The 19755-nt window shown below is 39.8% G+C and overlaps 1 protein-coding gene across 1 annotated transcript; it reads left to right on the plus strand.

Annotated features, from left to right (window-relative positions):
* The first annotated feature begins 1892 nt into the window (after window positions 1-1892).
* Window positions 1893-2933, plus strand: LOC133245260 (olfactory receptor 6N2). The gene has a single exon (XM_061413197.1). It carries the CDS (start codon window positions 1963-1965, stop codon window positions 2914-2916), a length of 954 nt encoding a protein of 317 aa, XP_061269181.1. The 5' UTR covers window positions 1893-1962; the 3' UTR covers window positions 2917-2933.
* Window positions 2934-19755: the final 16822 nt, after the last annotated feature.

Here is a 19755-nt window from a genome sequence, read left to right on the forward strand (position 1 = left end):
TTTCTTTTCTTTTCCCTTCTTTTTCTTTTTGAATCTGTTTCACTTTGGTCTTGAGAATAAGAATGTCTGATATTTGTTCCTATGTAAGCCAGCTATATATTTCTCACCTATTTCTGTTTTTCTGAAAATGTAGGATTCATACTAACTGCCACTTTATCATGTTTATTTTTTAGCCTTCATTCTCTCACCAGATGTGTTAACACTCCACTCATCTTTCCGTCAGTGATACCCACAGGCAAATTCACACCTTTATCTCTGAGCTTGGTTAAAGTAGTTAAATAGCAGTGACGTTTTCAAAATCTTCATATGATCATGTCATTTACTGACCTAATATTCTTCAATGGCTCCCCCCACCTTTTGGAGTAAGATCCTAAATCATTGGGTGAGCTTTCCCAGTTGCCTTATCACACAGGCAAGCATGTATTTCCCTAAATCAGGCTGCTTCCAGTTCACCATCTGCATGTGTGCTTTTTGTCTGAAATGTTTTTTTCCTCTTCCAGGTAACTCCTACTCTTCCTGGAAAATTCTATTCAAAGGCTTTCTCCTCTGAGAAGGCTTTCTCAGTCTTCCTGGTCTGAGAAATGGGCCCTTGCCTTAGCACTCTGTAGTGTTCTGTACTTCACAGGCTGTATCAAGATGACTGCTTTGTCTGCTTCCCCAGGAGGATGCAAGCTTTCTGGACACAGGGATTATAGCTTGTTTCGTTCTGTATTCCTTATGCCGGATACCTCTGTATCCAATAAAGTTTTAGAGAGGTGAGCTGAACAATTAGAAAAGGCTTGTCACTGCATGACTCTCATGGACAAAATTCACCCTGATCTCCAGTGGCCTCGGCCTGCAACAGCTTGAAGCAGGGCTTAGGTTCCTGGCCAGAGGTTGAGGCTGGGTCATGGCAGTGAAAACACCAAATCCTAGCCATTAGACCAGTGATCAGTGACAAAGGCCCTTCAGCTCTGCAGAAAAGAATTCCCACAAAGATGGAAAGTAGTGAAACACGTATTTACTAGGAAGAAAAGAGTACAATGTGTGTCGATAGACACAAGGGCAGACTCAGAGAGTCCCTGAGTCACACTCTCGTGGCAGTTTGAGTTAGTTTTATGGGACATTTTTTCCAACCATTTTGATTTTCCTGGTTCACTGTTCGTATTTGGTGTATTTCAGGATTGTCCCATGTGTGCACACACATCTCTTAGCCAAGGTGGATTTCATGAGCGGTTCGGGAGGTCTCCTGACTTTGAGAATGAGAAATATGTGGTCTGGGCAGGGGCCAGCCTCCTCTCTTAATTGTTCTGCTAGTCTCATCTTGGAGTCTCAGTCCACAGGGAATGAATCTCTAGTTACTTTACCCTGCGGAGGGTAGGGGAGGGGAGAGTGCATCTACCTCCTGTCTCAAAACTTTGGAGACCTGACTGAAGGAAAAACTGTGAACTGGGTTAGGGGAATAGAATGCTTGGGGAAGGTCACATAGCATAGAGGTAAATAGCATGGAATTAGCATGCACAAGGTGAAATTCTGTTTCTGTACCATGATATCTATGCTGCTGCTGCTAAGTCACTTCAGTCGTGTCCGACTCTGTGCGACCCCATAGACGGCAGCCCACCAGGCTCCCCCGTCCCTGGTATTTATATGAAATAGAAATTCTTCATAATCTCACTATTTTCTCTTCTTAAATTTTACCATTGGTAAAACATGTATAGCAATGGTACTTATCTGATTGGATGTGTGAAAATTAAGTAAAATATTGAACGCAAAGCACTTGTAAGATGCTCAGTGCACAGTGAGTGCTAATGAGAGTTAGCTATTATTATTTTTAGGGTGGTATAAATAGCAATAGCAGTGGTAGTGATGAAAGTTCTGCCTTTAAATTAAAAAAAAAAGACTAAACAGTAAAGAGAAACTTTTGAGTTGAATTTTGCAATCACTTCAGTCAGTTTCTTCTTTCCTTCCTCACCTCAGCCTCTCATGGAGCCACACAACCATTCAAGCCCGGCTGAATTTGTGCTCCTTGGTTTCCCCAGGGTGGGACGTATCAGGGGCTGGCTTTTTGTCCTGCTGCTGTTGGCATACCTGTTCACTATCTGTGGCAACATGCTCATCTTCCTAGTCATACGACTGGATGCGGCCCTACACACACCCATGTACCACTTTGTCAGTATTCTTTCCTTCTTGGAGCTGTGGTATACAGCCACCACCATCCCCAAGATGCTAGCTAATCTTCTCAGTGATAAGAAGACCATTTCTTTTTCAGGATGCCTCCTTCAGACCTACTTCTTCCACTCCCTAGGGGCCTCTGAATGCTACCTTCTTACAGCAATGGCCTATGACCGATACCTGGCCATTTGCAGGCCCCTCCACTATCCTGCAGTTATGACCCCCATGCTCTGTGCCAAGATGGCTGCTGGTTGTTGGACCTGTGGCTTTCTATGTCCCATATCTGAAGTCATCCTGGTCTCCCAGCTCCCTTTTTGCAGCTACAATGAAATTCAACACATCTTCTGTGACTTTCCACCTCTTCTGAGCCTGGCCTGCAAGGACACATCCACTAATGTCCTGGTGGACTTTGCCATTAATGCCTTCATCATCCTTATCACCTTCCTCTTTATTATGGTGTCTTATGGAAGAATCATGGGGACTATACTGCAGATAAAAACAATCGCAGGAAGAAAGAAGGCCTTCTCTACATGTGCTTCCCATCTTATTGTGGTCCTCATCTTCTTTGGGAGCATCATCTTCATGTATGTGCGGCTAAAGGAGAGCTATTCATTGACCCTTGATCGGACGCTTGCTGTAGTCTACTCTGTACTAACACCACTAGTCAACCCAATTATCTACAGTCTTCGTAACAAGGAGCTCATTAAGGCCATTAAGAGAACCATCTTCCAGAAGGGAGAGAGAGCTAGTCCCACCCAACACTGACATTCTACCAAGGTCTTTCCTCCACTTCAATGTTGATCTCATAAAATTCTATGTATCTTTGTCGCTACCTGTAATAACCTTCCCATCGTCACACATGCAATGAATCCCATCTCCTCTTACATTCTCAGGCTTTACTTCTTTATGTTTTCTTTATTTCTTACATCTTTATGCTTTTATTATTTAGTTGAACAGTGCTTTCTGAATTTAAGAATACTTTAGTATCTCCATTCTTAAAAACAAGCATACACATTTCCTTCAGGCTTCCCTAGTAGCTCAGCTGGTAGAGAATCCACTTGCAATGCAGGAGACCCTCATTTGATTCCTGGGTTGGGAAGATCCCTTGGAGAAGGGATAGGCTACCAATTCCAGTATTCTTGAGCTCTCCCAGTGGCTTAGATGGTAAAGAATCCTCCTGCAATGTGGGAGACCCGGGTTCAATCCCTGGGTTGGGAAGATCCTCTGGAGAAGGGAACAGGCTATCTACTCCAGTATTCTTGCCTGGTGAATCCCCATGGACAGAGGTGCCAGGCGGACCACAATCCATGGGGTCACAAACAGTTGGACAACTGAGGGACTAAGCACATCACAGCACACATTTCCTTGGTCATATATTTCCAGCCAGCTAGAGGTCTATTTCTCTGCTCTTTTCCAGTCACATTTAATGGCACAATCTGTCTTTTGTTCTTCACATCCTATTCACTTTTCAACCCATTTCAATCTGGTTTTGGCTCAGACCTTTCAACCAATATTTTGCCACAATGATTACTGACTCCACACTGCCAAATCCATTAGGTACATCTTGCCTTTCCTCTTTATTGAGTTCCTGATGCAGGTAACCAGTTCCTCTTAAGAAAAGTTTGTCTCTCAGATTCCATGTTATCAGTGTCTCTTAATTTTCTCCTTATCTCTCTAGTTGGTCTTTATCAGTGGTCCTTGTCATATAACACTGTCTTCTTAGATGCTCAGAGTTATTCCTAAGAATGTAAATTCCATCCCTACTGATGTCAACAATTCTTGAATTTATATGTCCAAACCAGAACTCTTTTCTGAGTTTTAGAATTATACATACAAATGCCTCTTAACAATCCTACCTGGATGTATTTAAATAACCTAACTTGTTAAAAACAGAGTTCTTTTCTTCCTAGGCTCTGCAAGAGTTCTTATAATATTATAACTTTCCAATCTTTGAATATTTATTATATTTATTAAAGCTCACAGGTAAATTTTCAATTTTCCCATCCTGAAAGTTTAATCCTTTTGTTTCTCCGTGCTTTGGCAAAAAAATTTCAAGGTTTATTTCAATTTTTCTTCTAGTCCTTCATTATTACCATATGCCAATCTTTCTTCAAAATATATCCTCAAATCTTTTTCTTTGTTGTTGTTTTCCCTTCCTTTTTCTCTTTAGTGTTTCTCTTGGTATAAATCTCCAATATCTCTCTACTGAATTAATACAATAATATTCTCCCCACTCTCTTCGATCCTACTTTTGTTCCATTCTAACATATTTTCCATAACAAAAACAAAGTGCTTTTTCGATGATCTAACAATGATCATCCAATTTGATCTCTGGTTCCTCTGCCTTTTCTAAAACCAGCTTTAACATGTGGAAGTTCATGATTCACATATTGTTGAAGCCTGACTTGGAGAATTTTGAGCATTTCTATACTAGACTATGAGATAAACGCAATTGTGTGGTAGTTTGAACATTCTTTGGCATTGCCTAAACAATTCAGTAGCACTAAGTTCATTCACATTATTGTACAACTGTAGCCATATTCCATCTCCCCAATTTTTCACATTCTTAAACTGAACTGTCCCTATTAAACACTAAGTTTAATAGGGATCACTATTCTCTATCCTCCCACTCCCCAGCCTCAGGGTTGGCATTTCCTTCTGCAGGAATTGTATAGTCAAATATTGTGAAAATAGTATGTTTTATAATTTGTAAATTTTACCACAATAAAGGACATTAAAGCATAAAAAAAACCCCAAAGTGACATATTTTAAAGCTAAATTGGATATGCCATTCAATAAAACCATGAAATATTACAGTTATGGATAACATAAAATCCAAAGCCTCGTCACACCTTACAAGATTCAACAGTATTCTCCCATACTGTTCTCTCCAACATTGACTCCCATCTTTCTTCTATCAGTTCACTCTTATACAGTCTAATTACCACTCTAAATTCTTCAAACAAATTAAGATCTGTATGGTTTCAGGAAATTGATACTGTTCTCCACAACCCCCTTAACCCCTCTAGCACTTCAATGGACTCATTCCTCTTTGCATGAGTTTCTGTTCAAATGTTACTTTCAAATGACATTATCTTTTAAAGAACTTCTAAAAGCTGTCCTATTTATGCTACTCATTTTCCTTTTGAAGTTGTTTGTTTTCCTTCAAAGTATGTATCAAAATTTATATGTATATTCACATTGTGTATATGTAGATATAGTTGGATAAGATAAAATTTTCAGTTTTTTCTTACAATACTATAAAATATATTTGGTCTAAAATCATGTCAGTTTTGTTACTTGATATATATCTATATCCAGAATCTAACAAGTGTCTAAATATGGTGAGTATTTAATAAAAATGTAATAAATGGAAAGTGTAATGAGTCTTTAACAAACTGTGAAAAGCTCTTAAAGAGACAGGAATACCAGGCCATCTAACCTGTCTCCTGAGAAACCTGTATGTGGGTCAAGTAGTAACAGTTAGAACCCTGTATGGAACAAATGGTTGGTTCAGAATTGAGAAAGGGATACAACAGGGCTGCCTTCTGTCACCGTGTTTATTTAACCTATACACTGAGCACATCATGAGAAATGCTGAGCTGAAAATTACAAGCTGGAATCAAGATAAGTGGGAGAAACATCAACAACCTCAGATATGTGGATAATATCACTCTAATGGCAAAAAGCCAAGAGGAACTAAAAAGCCTCTTGATGAGGGTGAAGGAAGAGAGTGAAAAAGCTGGCTTAAAACCAAACATTTGCTCAGCTTTCTTTATAGTCCAACTTTCACTTCCATACATGACTGCTGGAAAAACCATAGCCTTGACTAGATGGATGTTTGTTGGCAAAATAATGTCTCTGCTGTTTAATATGCTGTCTAGGTTGGTCATAACTTTTCTTCCAAGAAGTAAGAGTCTTTTAATTTAATGGCTGTAGCCACCATCTGCAGTGATTTTGGAGCCTCCCAAAATAAAGTCAGCTACTGTTTCTCCATCTATTTACCATAAAGTGATGGGACTGGATGCCATGATTTTTATTTTCTGAATGTTGAGCTTTAAGCCAATTTTTTTCACTCCCCTCTTTCACTTTCATCAAGAGGCTCTTTACTTCATCTTCACTTTCTTCCATAAGGATGGTGTCATCTACATATCTGAGGTTATTGCTATTTCCCCCAGCAATCTTGAATCCAGCTTGTGCTTCATCCAGCCCAGCGCCGAAGAATTGATGCTTTAGAACTGTGGTGTTGGAGAAGACTCTTGAGAGTCCCTTGGGCTGCAAAGAGGTCCAACCAGTCCATCCTAAAGGAGATCAGTCCTGAATATTCATTGGAAGGACTGACTTTGAAGTTGAAACTTCAATACTTTGGCCACCTGATATGAAGAGCTGACTCATTTGAAAAGACCCTGATGGGAAAGACTGAAGGTGGGAGGAGAAGGGGATTACAGAGGATGAGATGGTTGGATGGCATCAATGACTCAATGGACATGAGTTTGAGTAAACTCTGGGAACTGGTGAAAGACAGGGATGCCTGGCATGCTGCTGTCCATGTGGTCACAAAGAGTCAGACACAACTGAGCAACTGAACTGAACTGAACTGAAGATCATGGTGTTCAGCTCCATAACTTCATGGCAAATAGGGGAAAAGGTGAAAGTAGTAACAGATTTCTTCTTCTTAGACTCTAAAATCACTGTGAATGGTCATTGCAACCATGAAATCAGAAGATGATTGCTTCTTGGCAAGAAAGCCATAACAAACCTAGACAATGTGTTGAAAAGCAAAGATATTACTCTGCTGACAAAGGTCTATATAGTCAAGGCTATGGTCTTCCCAGTGGTCATGTATGATTGTAAGAGCTGGACCATAAGGAAGGCAGAGTGCCAAATAATTGATGTCTTCACACTGTAATGTTGGAGAAGATGCCTGAGAGTACATTGGACAGCAAGGAGATCAAACCAGTCAATCTTGAGGGAAATTAATCCTGAATACTCACTGGAAGAACTGATGCTGAAGCTGACTCTCCAGTATTTTGGTCATCTGATGTGAACAGCTGACTCATTGGAAAAGTCCCTGATGCTGGGAAAGACAGAGGACAGAAGGAGAAAAGGGAATCAGAGAATGAGATGGCTGGATGGCATCACCAATGCAACAGACATGAACTTGTGCAAACTTCAGGAAGTGGTGAGGGACAGGGAGGCCGGGTGTTCTGCAGTTCGTGAGGTTGAGAAGAGTTGGACATGACTGAGAGACTGAACAATAACAACAATGAGTCTTACCCACTCTTGTCACTGACATATTTTTATCTTTAGTGATTTCTTCCTGATTCCAATCAGTACTGGAACCCACCGCCTTCCTACTTACTAATGAAAGGTACTCTCTTTCATCTCTTTCTTACAAATCCTCCATACCTAGTTGCAATACATTTAATGTAAATGTCTGTGGGAAACACAAAGCAAAAGGATTCAGCAATTACAGAAGAAAAGACTCAGCTTTCTTTGGGCCTGATTCCTAGTTTGTTTTACTCTCTACTTGATTTGGTAAAAAATTGACTACATTCTGAGTAAATTACATACTATATGTCAGTTTCAATTCTTGACCCCACAACCCTTTTGTTTTGCAGAGCCTGCAACTAGCCAAAGGAATGCAAAATGTACAAGCTAGATGGTACACTACCAGTGAAAATCTTTACTGAAATATGACACTTAAACATACAGAGAGCTGTGTAAGATATAAATGTGCAACAAAATGGATGTTCATAGAGACTGAACTCTTTTTTAAGAAAAATATTTATTTTTATTTGGCTGTGTTGTTGTTTTTGTTCAGTCGCTAAGTCATGTCCAACTCTTTGTGGCCCCTAGAACTGCAGGATGCCTGGCTTCTCTGTCCTCCACTATCTCCCGAAGTTTGCTCAAACTCATGTTCATGGAGTCAGTGATACCATCCAACCATCTCATCCTGTCACCTCATCTCCTCTTGCCCTCTATCTTTCCCAGCATCAGGGTCTTTTCCAATGAGTTGGTTCTTAACATCATGTGGCCAAAATATTGGAACTTCAACTTCAGCATCAGTCCTTCCAATGAATAGTCAGGGTTGATTTCCTTTAGGATTGAAAGGTTTGATCTCCTTGTAGTCCAAGGGACTCTCAAGAGTCTTCTCTAGCACTACATGTTGAAAGCATTAATTCTTTAGCACTCAGCCTTCTTTATGGTCCAACTCTCACATCTGTGCATGATTACTGAAAAAATATTTCTTTGGCTGTGCTGGGTCTTAATTGCAGCACATAGGATCTTCATTTTGGCACACTGAATCTTTAGTTGTGGCATTCCAAATCTTTAATTGAGACATGTGGTATCTAATTCCCCAAACAGGGATCAAAACTGGGCCCTCTGCATTGGGAGTCCAGAATCTTAGCCCCTGAACCACAAGAGAAGTCTTGATGGAAACTTTTTATATAATGAGCATTCAGAACAGAATACTGGAAATATCACCAACACTCCCCATGCTCCTTTATATTAAACATACCCCTTTCCCTCCCACGAGTATAATGAATAACATGACATCTAACACTGTAGATTGATTTTGTCTGTTTTGGTATTTGCAGAAGTTGTTTCTTACAGTATATATCTTTTGTGTCTGATTTTTTCACTCTACATATATTTATGAGATTCATCTCTATTGTCTTAATTAGTTGTAGCTTTTTCATTCTTGGGGGCTTCCCGGGTGGCTCAGTGGTAAAGAATTCACCTGCCAATGCAGAGGATGCAGGTTTGATCCCTGGATCAGGAAGAGCCCCTGTAAAAGGAAATGGCAACCCATTACAGTGTTCTTGCCTGGAAAATGCCATGGACAGAGGATCCTGGTGGGTTACAGTCCACAGGATCTAAAAGAGTCAGACAAAACAGAGTGACTGAACAATTGAACATCTTCAGTTCATTCCTGAGAGGTGAATATTAAATTGTCAGGGATTTTGTGAGCAGGTAGCTTGAAATCAGTCATGGTGTTGGAGTATATACACTATGCAAATCAATAAATGCTACAAGGAAAGAAAGTTGCTCAGTCAAGTCCATGGAATTCTCCAGGCAAGAAAACTGGAGTGGGTAGCTGTTCCCTTCTCCAGGGAATCTTCTCAACCCAGGGATCAAACCCAGGTCTCCCACATCACAGGCAGATTTTTTACCAGGTGAGCTGCCAGGGAAACCCAAATGCTACAAATAAGAGCCTTTTTTCAAGGTGATGGGTATCAAAAATAAACAAAGCTAGGCACTAGTTATAGTAGTAAGGAGAAATTTTAATTAGTAGCACCCTATTGCAATAAAGTAGGAGGTACAGTGTGAACTGAATGCAACTTCAATTTGTACAGAGGTGACAGCTGTTTAAAAGAAGAATGAGGGAGTAGAGACAGGATTGAGAATGGGCACAGTAGAGTCAGGGAAGTAAAGTCCAGGTTCGAAGCATGATACAGGATGTTTAGGGCTGGTGCACTGGGATGACCCAGAGGGATGTTATGGGGAGGGAGGTGGGAGGGGGGTTCAGAATGGGGAACACGTGTACACCCGTGGCAGATTCATGTCGATGTATGGCAAAACCAATACAATATTGTAAAGTAATTAGCCTCCAATTAAAATAAATAAATTTATATTTAAAAATTAAATAGGGTTGATAAGTATAAGTGCAATAAGGCCAGCTGTTTCTAGTAGCTGGCAATAAACTAAGTTAGGAATCTACTCTGTTACAGAGACTGGGAGACAGAGGCCTTGCCTTTCCTGATGACTACACTTTAAAGGAATGGCTCTTAGGTACTTTAAGAAAGACACTTCTGAGTTGGAAGAGATTCATACACATCTCAAAAGGATAAAGGAAGGAGTCACAATTGGAAACCCTTTTCAGTAAGTGCTCTAAGAAAGGGTAATCAAGGGCCTACTAGTTGGCTAGAACAAACAGTAGATTCTTTTCGCAGCCTCGGACTGTCTCAGGCAGCAACTTTGTTAAGGTGGGTGGCTAGTATCACTCTTGGGATGAAGCACTGAGGTGTTAGAAACTGTTATTGTTTGTTCAAGTCTTTTAATGTGTGTGAGTTGGGGGTGGGGATAGCCAAAACTTTTAAATAAATCTATAGTCATTCAGTCAGTTCAGTCGCTCAGTCGTGTCCGACTCTTTGCGACCCCATTAATTGCAGCACGCCAGGCCTCCCTGTCCATCACCAACTCCTGGAATTCACTCAAACTCACGTCCATCAAGTCGGTGATGCCATCCAGGCATCTCATCCTCTGTCGTCCCCTTTTCCTCTTGCCCCCAATCCCTCCCAGTATCAGAGTATTTTCCAATGAGTCAACTCTTCGCATAAGGTGGCCAAAGTACTGGAGTTTCAGCTTTAGCATCATTCCTTCCAAAGAACACCCAGGGCTGATCTCCTTTAGAATGGACTGGTTGGATCTCCTTGCAGTCCAAGGGACTCTCAAGAGTCTTCTCCAACACCACAGTTCAAAAGCATCAATTCTTTAGCACTCAGCTTTCTTCACAGTCCAACTCTCACATCCATACATGACCACTGGAAAAACCATAGCCTTGACTAGACGGACCTTTGTTGGCAAAGTAATGTCTCTGCTTTTCAATATGCTATCTATAGTCATTAATTACATTAAAAATCTATCCACAACAATCAAGGGATAAAATAACACTTAACTCAAAAATTAAATTATTGTTTAAAATATATCTACACAAGCAAAATATATAACTTTCATAACTCAGTTTGAAAAGAATAAAGTCCTCAAGGAATAGGTTAGTAAGAAGAGAAGGAAAAGTTTGGATGAACAAACTTGAAGGCATGAATGGGACCGGGAAAATGAAAAAATTAAATCCTTTCATGGAATATGTTATAACTGATAAATACATTTTACATTCATTATCACATTTGGTCATTATTGCTTCATATGAAGAAGGTATATCTTCTTCATATGAAATATGGGACATCAAATACTCAGGTAGGTGGCCAATGTCACATAAATGCCTAGAAGAACAGCTGGGACTGGAATGCAAGATCCTGAGGCAGGGTCCTTTGTAGAGCAAGATAACAGCAAAGAGGAAGCTGCTGTATGCAGTTGAAATAAAACTGTTATAGATACGAGCAACAGGCAAGAGTAGGAGGCTGCCTTGACATCATTTATGTTCTCATCCTGGCTGTGTTCTTATTCTCTCAGGGCCCTAAAAGGCCAGTCACATTTTAGAAAGATCCTGTTATATTTAGAAGTTATATGCTTTCTCCTAGGTTGTATGATACTGGAATCCATCTGAACCTAGATCTCCCACACCAGTTACTGTTTTTTACAGAAAAAAAAAAAAAAGTTTGCCCTTAGAGATATTCTTTCTCAACTTGGACTGGTGGTTATTACAAATGTAGTGAACTACTGGATGATGGAGGATCATTGAGTAATGAGCTTCTTTGACAGTTTACCTTCCTGAGAGAGCATTTTAGCAACCCCAGAAGGTTTTCTCAGAGACCCAGGGGCTTCTACCTTTCTAAGAACTCTACCAATGATATTGGTCATGGGAGGGGACTCTTTCATGGTTTGACTTACTCCCAGAGGTTCTATCGAAGTGCTAAACTCCTACTCTTCCAGGCCCCAGGGGTATGTGACTGTAATGTAAGCAAGAGGTAAAAAGTGAGCTGAGAGTTTTTCTTTTCCAGTTCTAGACTCAGCAGTGACTGGGCTGCCACAGCCAAGAACCCTCCCACCATCAAGCTCTGGGTAAGAACGTTGTCAGTCAGGCATTTCTACCATCATGTATTCTAGTCTGAGCACTGGGAAGAACTTAGAGCTTCGTGAAATAGGAAGGGGGGAGAATAATTAGAGTTCAGAGGACATATGATTCAGAACATAAAAGCAACTAAAACATACACACAGATATTCTCCTTTCCAAATATTAAAGACTTTGGGCTCAGAATTAGTAAATTAGCTATGTTTTATCTTTTAATTTTTTTCCCATTTTTATGTACTTTCTTAACTCTGTATATCCATTAATGCTGTTATGATTATTTTTTATATTTTATTGGATTATAGTTGCTTTACAATAATGTGTTAGTGTCTGCTGTATGACAAAGTGAAGAGAATGGGGGTGGGTGGAGTGAAAGGAAGGTGCAAGAGGGAGGGATATATGGCTGTGTTGTAATTAATCTGATTTTGAGAAAGTCATCTCTCCTTTCTGTATTCTAGTTTCCTCTTTTGCAAAAGGGAGATAGAACAATATGATCTCTAAAATTGACCCCCTTCCTAACTCCCAGCTCTTTGGTCCTATGCTTAAATTATTTGGGGTTATGGATAATGCAACTGTAGGGACTTGAAAATAGAATGCAAGGGATTTGTAGTAAAAACTATTTTTGGAATAAGGGGAATAAAATATTATTACAAAGGACTGAAGTAAGATAAATAGTCATTTATACATGTGATATGGGCTTCTCAGATGGCTCAGTGGTCTGCCTGCCAATGCAGGAGACCTACGTTTAATTCCTGGATCAGGAAGATCCCCTGGAGAAGAGAGTAGCAACCCACTCTAATATTCTTGCCGGGAGAACCCAATAGACAGAGGAGTCTGGTGGGCTATAGTCCATGGGGTCACAGAGTGGGGCACAGCTTAGTGACTGAAAAACAAAAACAATACACATGATAGATTTTATAGGAGCCCTGACAGCAATATCAGGAAACCAATGGGAGGGGATGAGTAATTGGTAATTTAAGGAGCTGTGTAAGTCATCTAAATTATCATAATTTTTCCATTAGCCACCATGGTTGCAATGTATCAGGCATTGTGCTATGTATCTGGAAGATGGGGCATAATATGAGATTTCTTTAACTTCACAGAGAGTTGCTTTGGGATGATAAGATGTATGCATGAAAAGTAATTGCAGTACATTACAGAATATAATTGGAGGAAAAGTGAGGAAGTGCTACTGGGAATTTAGAAGCTGGAAAGGCCAGTGTTTACCTTGGATGGTCAAGGGAAAATGTGAGGAAACTTGAGCCAGAAAATGGTTTAGGTGTCTACAGGTTAACTTTGGATAAAGTATATTCTAGTAAGGGTACATAGCCGACAAAAGAATCAAGGCTGAAGATAGGAACTGATTTGGTAAACAGTGAGATTCCTATGACATGAAAATTATGTTTAAATTTATGAATCTGTCCTAGAGCAATGTTTTTTCCCCCACGGAGTAAAAACTAAGAATAGTGGATGAAACTCAGATTTCAGGTCCATAGGAGTGTTAGTTACTCAGTTGTGTCTGATTCTTTGTGACCCCAGGGACTATATATAGCCTGCCAGGTTCCTTTGTCCATGGGATTCTCCAGGCAAGAATATTGGTGTGGGTTGCCCTTTCCGTCCTTCAGGGAAGGAAGCGGCTTTATGTTTATGAACCATAAACAACAATGGGAAAGAACTGTCATATGGTGCAAGGACCTTCTGGCACTGTCAGTCTAAGCAGAAGTTTAGTGCCCATTTGTGGGGGGATGCCAAGAGGATGGGTTCCTACATGGCTGAGAAGGTCTGAGTTTTCACTGCTTTGAATAAAAATGAAAACCATACAGACAGTATAAAGTTTGGTTCAGACTGTTTCTTTTTATTCTTTATTTCATCATTCCTTCTTTTTACAGATATTAAAAGATCTTTCATTTTTATCAGTTGATAGAATCTTTGACACACTTAAAATATTCTTAGTCATACAATGAAATTCAAAATTGTGGAGGTCACTAGAGGGAGTGATCAGAGAAGGCAATGGCACCCCACTCCAGTACTCTTGCCTGGAAAATCCCATGGACAGAGGAGCCTGGTAGGCTGCAGTCCATGGAGTGGCTGAGAGTCGGACATGACTGAGCGACCTCACTTTCACTTTTCACTTTCATGCTTTGGAGAAGGCAATGGCAACCCACTCCAGTGTTCTTGCCTGGAGAATCCCAGGGATGGGGGAGCCTGGTGGGCTGCTGTCTATGGAGTCGCACAGAGTTGGACACGACTGAAGTGACTTAGCAGCAGTAGCAGCAGAGGGAGTGATATTTCCTAATGCTTTTTTCATCACTGACTCAAAATCTCTTGGTGCAGAAACTGAATTATAGCAGCATTTAAAAATATACAAGAAAATGAAATAAAACAACTGTTCAAGGGGAAAAACATCAGTATTTTTTGCCATATTAAGTGGGTATGAGGGAATTGGTCAAAATCTCTGTAATTGTGAACTGAGGAATTGAATGAGTACAGAGGTGGTAGTTTTCAGTGGGAAATATGCTTGACCTAGTCATGGTGACTTTGATTTCCCAGGCAGAGTATCCAAGGAGCTAATGACAGCAGGTCATCATTAAGAAATGGAGCAAAGTAGTTTGAGAATACTGTGACTCTTTGGAGTCAAGTAGAAACTTTACCTTCTGACAAAAGAAAGGGCAAGATATTGGCTTCTAACATTCAGTCTTGAGGCTGCAGCCATGAATATCTGAAAGTTTAGTTAAGGTCTCTACACAACATATGTGTGAGTGTAATTGGGAGGCCAGATATGGAGAGGAGCAGTTCTGGGAATGGTGTTTTATATTTAAATTTAAAGGGATGAAATGTAAAACATCAAGGAAAGAAAGGATCTGAGTTGGATAAAAATGTGGGGATAATTTTTTAGAGGTGATATGCCTACATCCAAGATTTGAAAGAGAAAGAAAGCAGAATTGGGCAGTGGACAGACATGAATTCAAAGTTTAAAAAAAAAACTAAACAAAAAGGAAATCTCTTGATAGTAAAATGATTCTGCTGAATCAGAGTCACCCATAGAAGAGTTCTATCTAGAAGTAATCCTCTTGTATCTTAGTGGAGAAACATTCACATTAATCCTTGGAATGAAAAAGGTTTTGATATAAGAGGTGGCCATGCTACTTGGATTTAGAAGAAAACCCTAAGAACAAAGCAGAGTAAATAATATTAGCTTGGATGGGATAAGAGGGGTCTGGAGAGGGAAGATGTGATAAGAAGCTTGGAGGGCAGAAAGAGGAGACCTTTCATAACACTTTGCCTTTATACAAGTATTCCTTTGTTCCTAGAATACTTTAATTTTTCCATCTAGAAAATTCTGGCAGTTTTTCATTTCAAATGAAATTGTGCCTTCTATGAGGTTTTCCTGAACTCCTTTTCCAGCATAGGTCATTTATTGCTCTTCTAGCTCTTACTGTATATGCAAATAAGCATTTATCTTTATACATTTGCTTTTTCATTTAACAAGTATTTACTGAATTGTCATCATGTTTGAGACACAACTCTGAATACTTGAAGTATATCACTGAACTAAACAACAAAATCCCTTGATCTCACAGAGTTTATATTCTCACAAAGGAGAGAAACAATAAATAATTGGGATAATAAATAAGTATACTTTATAATATGTTAAAGATGATAAATACAATTGAAAAAAATTAAAAGTAAAGTAGGGGAAGGTGATTTCAGTACAGGATATGGATGTAAGGAAGGAGGGAGATTGCAGTTTTATTTAGGGTGGTTCAGGTAGAACTGACTGAGAGAGTTAGATTTGGCCAAAAACTTGTAATAAATGAAAAAGACATTCAAGTGGATATTTGGTGAAAAAAAATTTAGGAAACGGAAACATCTACAGCAAAGACAGTAAAATACCAAGCCACAGAAGAGAGGAAAAGAAAGACCTGATTTAATAATTTAAAAGGATAATTCATGTTGCTGCATCAGCATGAGGGTATTGATGAACAAATGCAAATAAGAATAGCTGTTAGGAGACAATTACAGTAACAGAGGTGCATGATGACAGTATCTTAATTCAAGTGAGAAATAGATCCTGGATGTATGAGAGAAAGGTGGAAACAATGATGCCTGTGAGAATTTTGGCCCATTAGCTGAGAGATTGCAATTGTAGTCATTTGAGATGGGGAAGACTATGGGCAGTGCCCATAGGAATTCATTTGGAGATGACTACTAAATGATTAATAGGAGATGTACATAGGCAGTTAATAAGGGAGAGAAATATAAGGGAGAGAAATGTTGGTTGGGATATTCATTTAGAAATCAACACATATATGAGGGATGGGGGGTGGAGTTAAGCCATAGCACTGGATGACACTAATAAAGCAGTGAGTTTACAAAGAAATGAGAAAAGAAGAATTAATGCTGACCTCTGCAAACTATGGCATTAAAAAGGTAGGGCAAAGAGAAAACTTCCACTAAGGTATAAAGAAACCTAAAGTATAGCATCCTGAGGACCAAGTGATGAGAGTGTGTCAAGAGGCAGGATAGATCACCTCCATGAAAAATGGCTGAGAGTCTAAGGAAGCAAAGGAATAAGAGATGACAATTGGATGTATCAAATCTTAGCTAATTAGTGGCTATAGGATGGAGGCTTTGCTGCAGAGGATGTGGTGAAGGTTTAATTAGAATGAGTTTAAGAGTGAAGTAAGTCAGAGAAAGAGAAATATTGTATCTTACCACATATGTGGAAGATAAAAAAAGCAATACAAATAAACTTATTTACAAAACAGAAACAGACTCACAGACTTAGAGAAGAAATTCAGTGAGGAAGCCCCAGAGGAATAGTTAGGGATTGACATGTACACAATGCTGTTTTTAAAATGGATAACAAACAAGGACTTACTGTGGAGCACAGGGAACTCTGTTCGATATTATGCAATGATCTAAACGGGAAAATAATTTGGAAATGAAGAGATACATGTGTATGTAAACTGAGTCACTTTGTTGTACACCTGACTCTAACACAGCCTTGTTAATCAAGTGTACAGCAATAGAATAGTAAGAGAGGAATTAGAGGCAGTAAATATAGGCAGCTTATACATGGGAAGAGTTTATTACAGTGACAGAGAAGGAAATGGAGCAGTGGCTGTGGGGTAATTGAATCAAGAGATTCACTTCTCCTGTTTTTTTGTTTTGTTTTCTTTCTCGTTTTTTGTTCCTTAACAAGTGAGAATAGTAGCATATTTCCACGATGTTCTAATAAACAGTTGTAAAGTAATTAGTTGGCTCGCCATTTTCTCTATTAGAATATTAGTTTCTCAACTTCAGATGCCATATTTTCTTTATTGATTTAGCCACTGTTCTAGGTATTAATATAATGCTTACAAACAGAAAATGCTCAATTAACTTTTGCTACATTGACCTCAACACAGTGAAATACAAATATTTACCATCTGTGAAGCAACAAATCAGAAAAGTGCATTTGAAGTTGGTGGAGGGAGAAAATGGTAAGAGGAACTGATAAAGTGGCCACAGCATGGAGTAGAAATGCAGAGACAGCTTTGCCTTCCAGTTTTTGGTGGCTCTTTTATTTACTTCAGTTCAGTTCAGTTCAGTTGCTCAGTCATGTCCAACTCTTTGCGACCCCATGAAACACAGCACGCCAGGCCTCCCTGTCCATCACCAACTCCCAGAGTTCACTGAGACTCACGTCCATCAAGTCAGTGATGCCATCCAGCCATCTCATCCTCTGTCATCCCCTTCTCCTCCTGCCCCCAATCCCTCCCAGCATCAGAGTCTTTTCCAATGAGTCAACTTTTCGCATGAGGTGCCCAAACTACTGGAGTTTCAGCTTCAGCATCATTCCCTCCAAAGAAATCCCAGGACCGATCTCCTTCAGAATGGACTGATTGGATCTCCTTGCAGTCCAAGGGACTCTCAAGAGTCTTCTCCAAAACCACAGTTCAAAAGCATCAATTCTTTGGCCCTCAGCCTTCTTCACAGTCGAACTCTCACATCCATACATGACCTCAGGAAAAACCATAGCCTTTACTAGACAGACCTTTGTTGGCAAAGTAATGTCTCTGCTTTTGAATATCCTATCTAGGTTGGTCATAACTTTCCTTCCAAGGAATAAGCGTCTTTTAATTTCATGGCTGCTGTCACCATCTGCAGTGATTTTGGAGCCCCCAAAAATAAAGTCTGACACTGTTTCCACTGTTTCCTCATCTATTTCCCATGAAGTGATGGGACCGGTTGCCATGATCTTTGTTTTCTGAATGTTGAGCTTTAAGCCAACTTTTTCACTCTCCACTTTTACTTTCATCAAAAGGCTTTTTAGTTCCTCTTCACTTGCTGCCATAAGGGTGCTGTCATCTGCATATCTGAGGTTACTGATATTTCTCCCGGCAATCTTGATTCCAGCTTGTGTTTCTTCCAGCCCAGCATTTATCATGATGTACTCTGCATATAAGTTAAATAAGCAGGGTGACAATATACAGCCTTGACGTACTCCTTTTCCTCTTTGGAACTAGTCTGTTGTTCCATGTCCAGTTCTAAGTGTTGCTTCCTGACCTGCATATAGGTTTCTCAAGAGGCAGGTCAGTGGTCTGGTATTCCCATCTCTTTCAGAATTTTCCAGTTTATTGTGATCCACACAGTCAAAGGCTTTGGCATAGTCAATAAGGCAGAAATAGATATTTTTATGGAACTCTCTTGCTTTTTCCATGATCCAGCAGATATTGGCAATTTGATCTCTGGTTCCTCTGCCTTTTCTAAAACCAGCTTGAACCTCTGGAAGTTCACGGTTCACATATTGCTGAAGCCTGGCTTGGAGGATTTTGAGCATTACTTTACTAGCGTGTGAGATGAGTGCAATTGTGTGGTAGTTTGAGCATTCTTTGGCATTGCCTTTCTTTGGGATTGGAATGAAAACTGACCTTTTCCAGTCCTGTGGCCACTGCTGAGTTTTCCAAATTTGCTGGCATATTGAGTGCAGCACTTCCACAGCATCATCCTTCAGGATTTGAAATAGCTCAACTGGAATTCCATCACCTCCACTAGCTTTGTTCGTAGTGATGCTTTCTAAGGCCCACTTGACTTCACATTCCAGGATGTCTGGCTCTAGGTCAGTGATCACACCATCGTGATCATCTTGGTCATGAAGATCTTTTTTGTACGGTTCTTCTGTGTATTCTTGCCATCTCTTCTTAATATCTTCTGCTTCTGTTAAGTCCATACCATTTCTGTCCTTTATCGAGCCCATCATTGCATGAAATGTCCCCTTGGTATCTCTTATTTTCTTGAAGAGATCTCTAGTCTTTCCCATTCTGTTGTTTTCCTCTATTTCTTTGCGTTGATCGCTGAGGAAGTCTTTCTAATCTCTTCTTGCTATTCTTTGGAACTCTGCATTCAGATGTTTATATGTTTCCTTTTCTCCTTTGCTTTTTGCTTCTCTTCCTTTCACAGCTATTTGTAAGGCCTCCCCAGATGGCCATTTTGCTTTTTTGCATTTCTTTCCCATGGGAATGGTCTTGATCCCTGTCTCCTGTACAATGTCACGAACCTCATTCCATAGTTCATCAGGCACTCTATCTATCAGATCTAGGCCCTTAAATCTATTTCTCACTTCCACTGTATAATCATAAGGGATTTGATTTAGGTCATACCTGAATGGTCTAGTGGTTTTCCCTACTTTCTTCAATTTAAGTCTGAATTTGGCAATAAGGAGTTCATGATCTGAGCCACAGTCAGCTCCTGCTCTTGTTTTTGCTGACTGTATAGAGCTTCTCCATCTTTGGCTGCAAAGAATATAATCAATCTGATTTCGGTGTTGACCATCTGGTGATGCCCATGTATAGAGTCTTCTCTTG

Source organism: Bos javanicus, chromosome 3, assembly GCF_032452875.1.
Source record: "Bos javanicus breed banteng chromosome 3, ARS-OSU_banteng_1.0, whole genome shotgun sequence".
In the NCBI taxonomy this organism is placed as follows: Eukaryota; Metazoa; Chordata; class Mammalia; order Artiodactyla; family Bovidae; genus Bos; species Bos javanicus.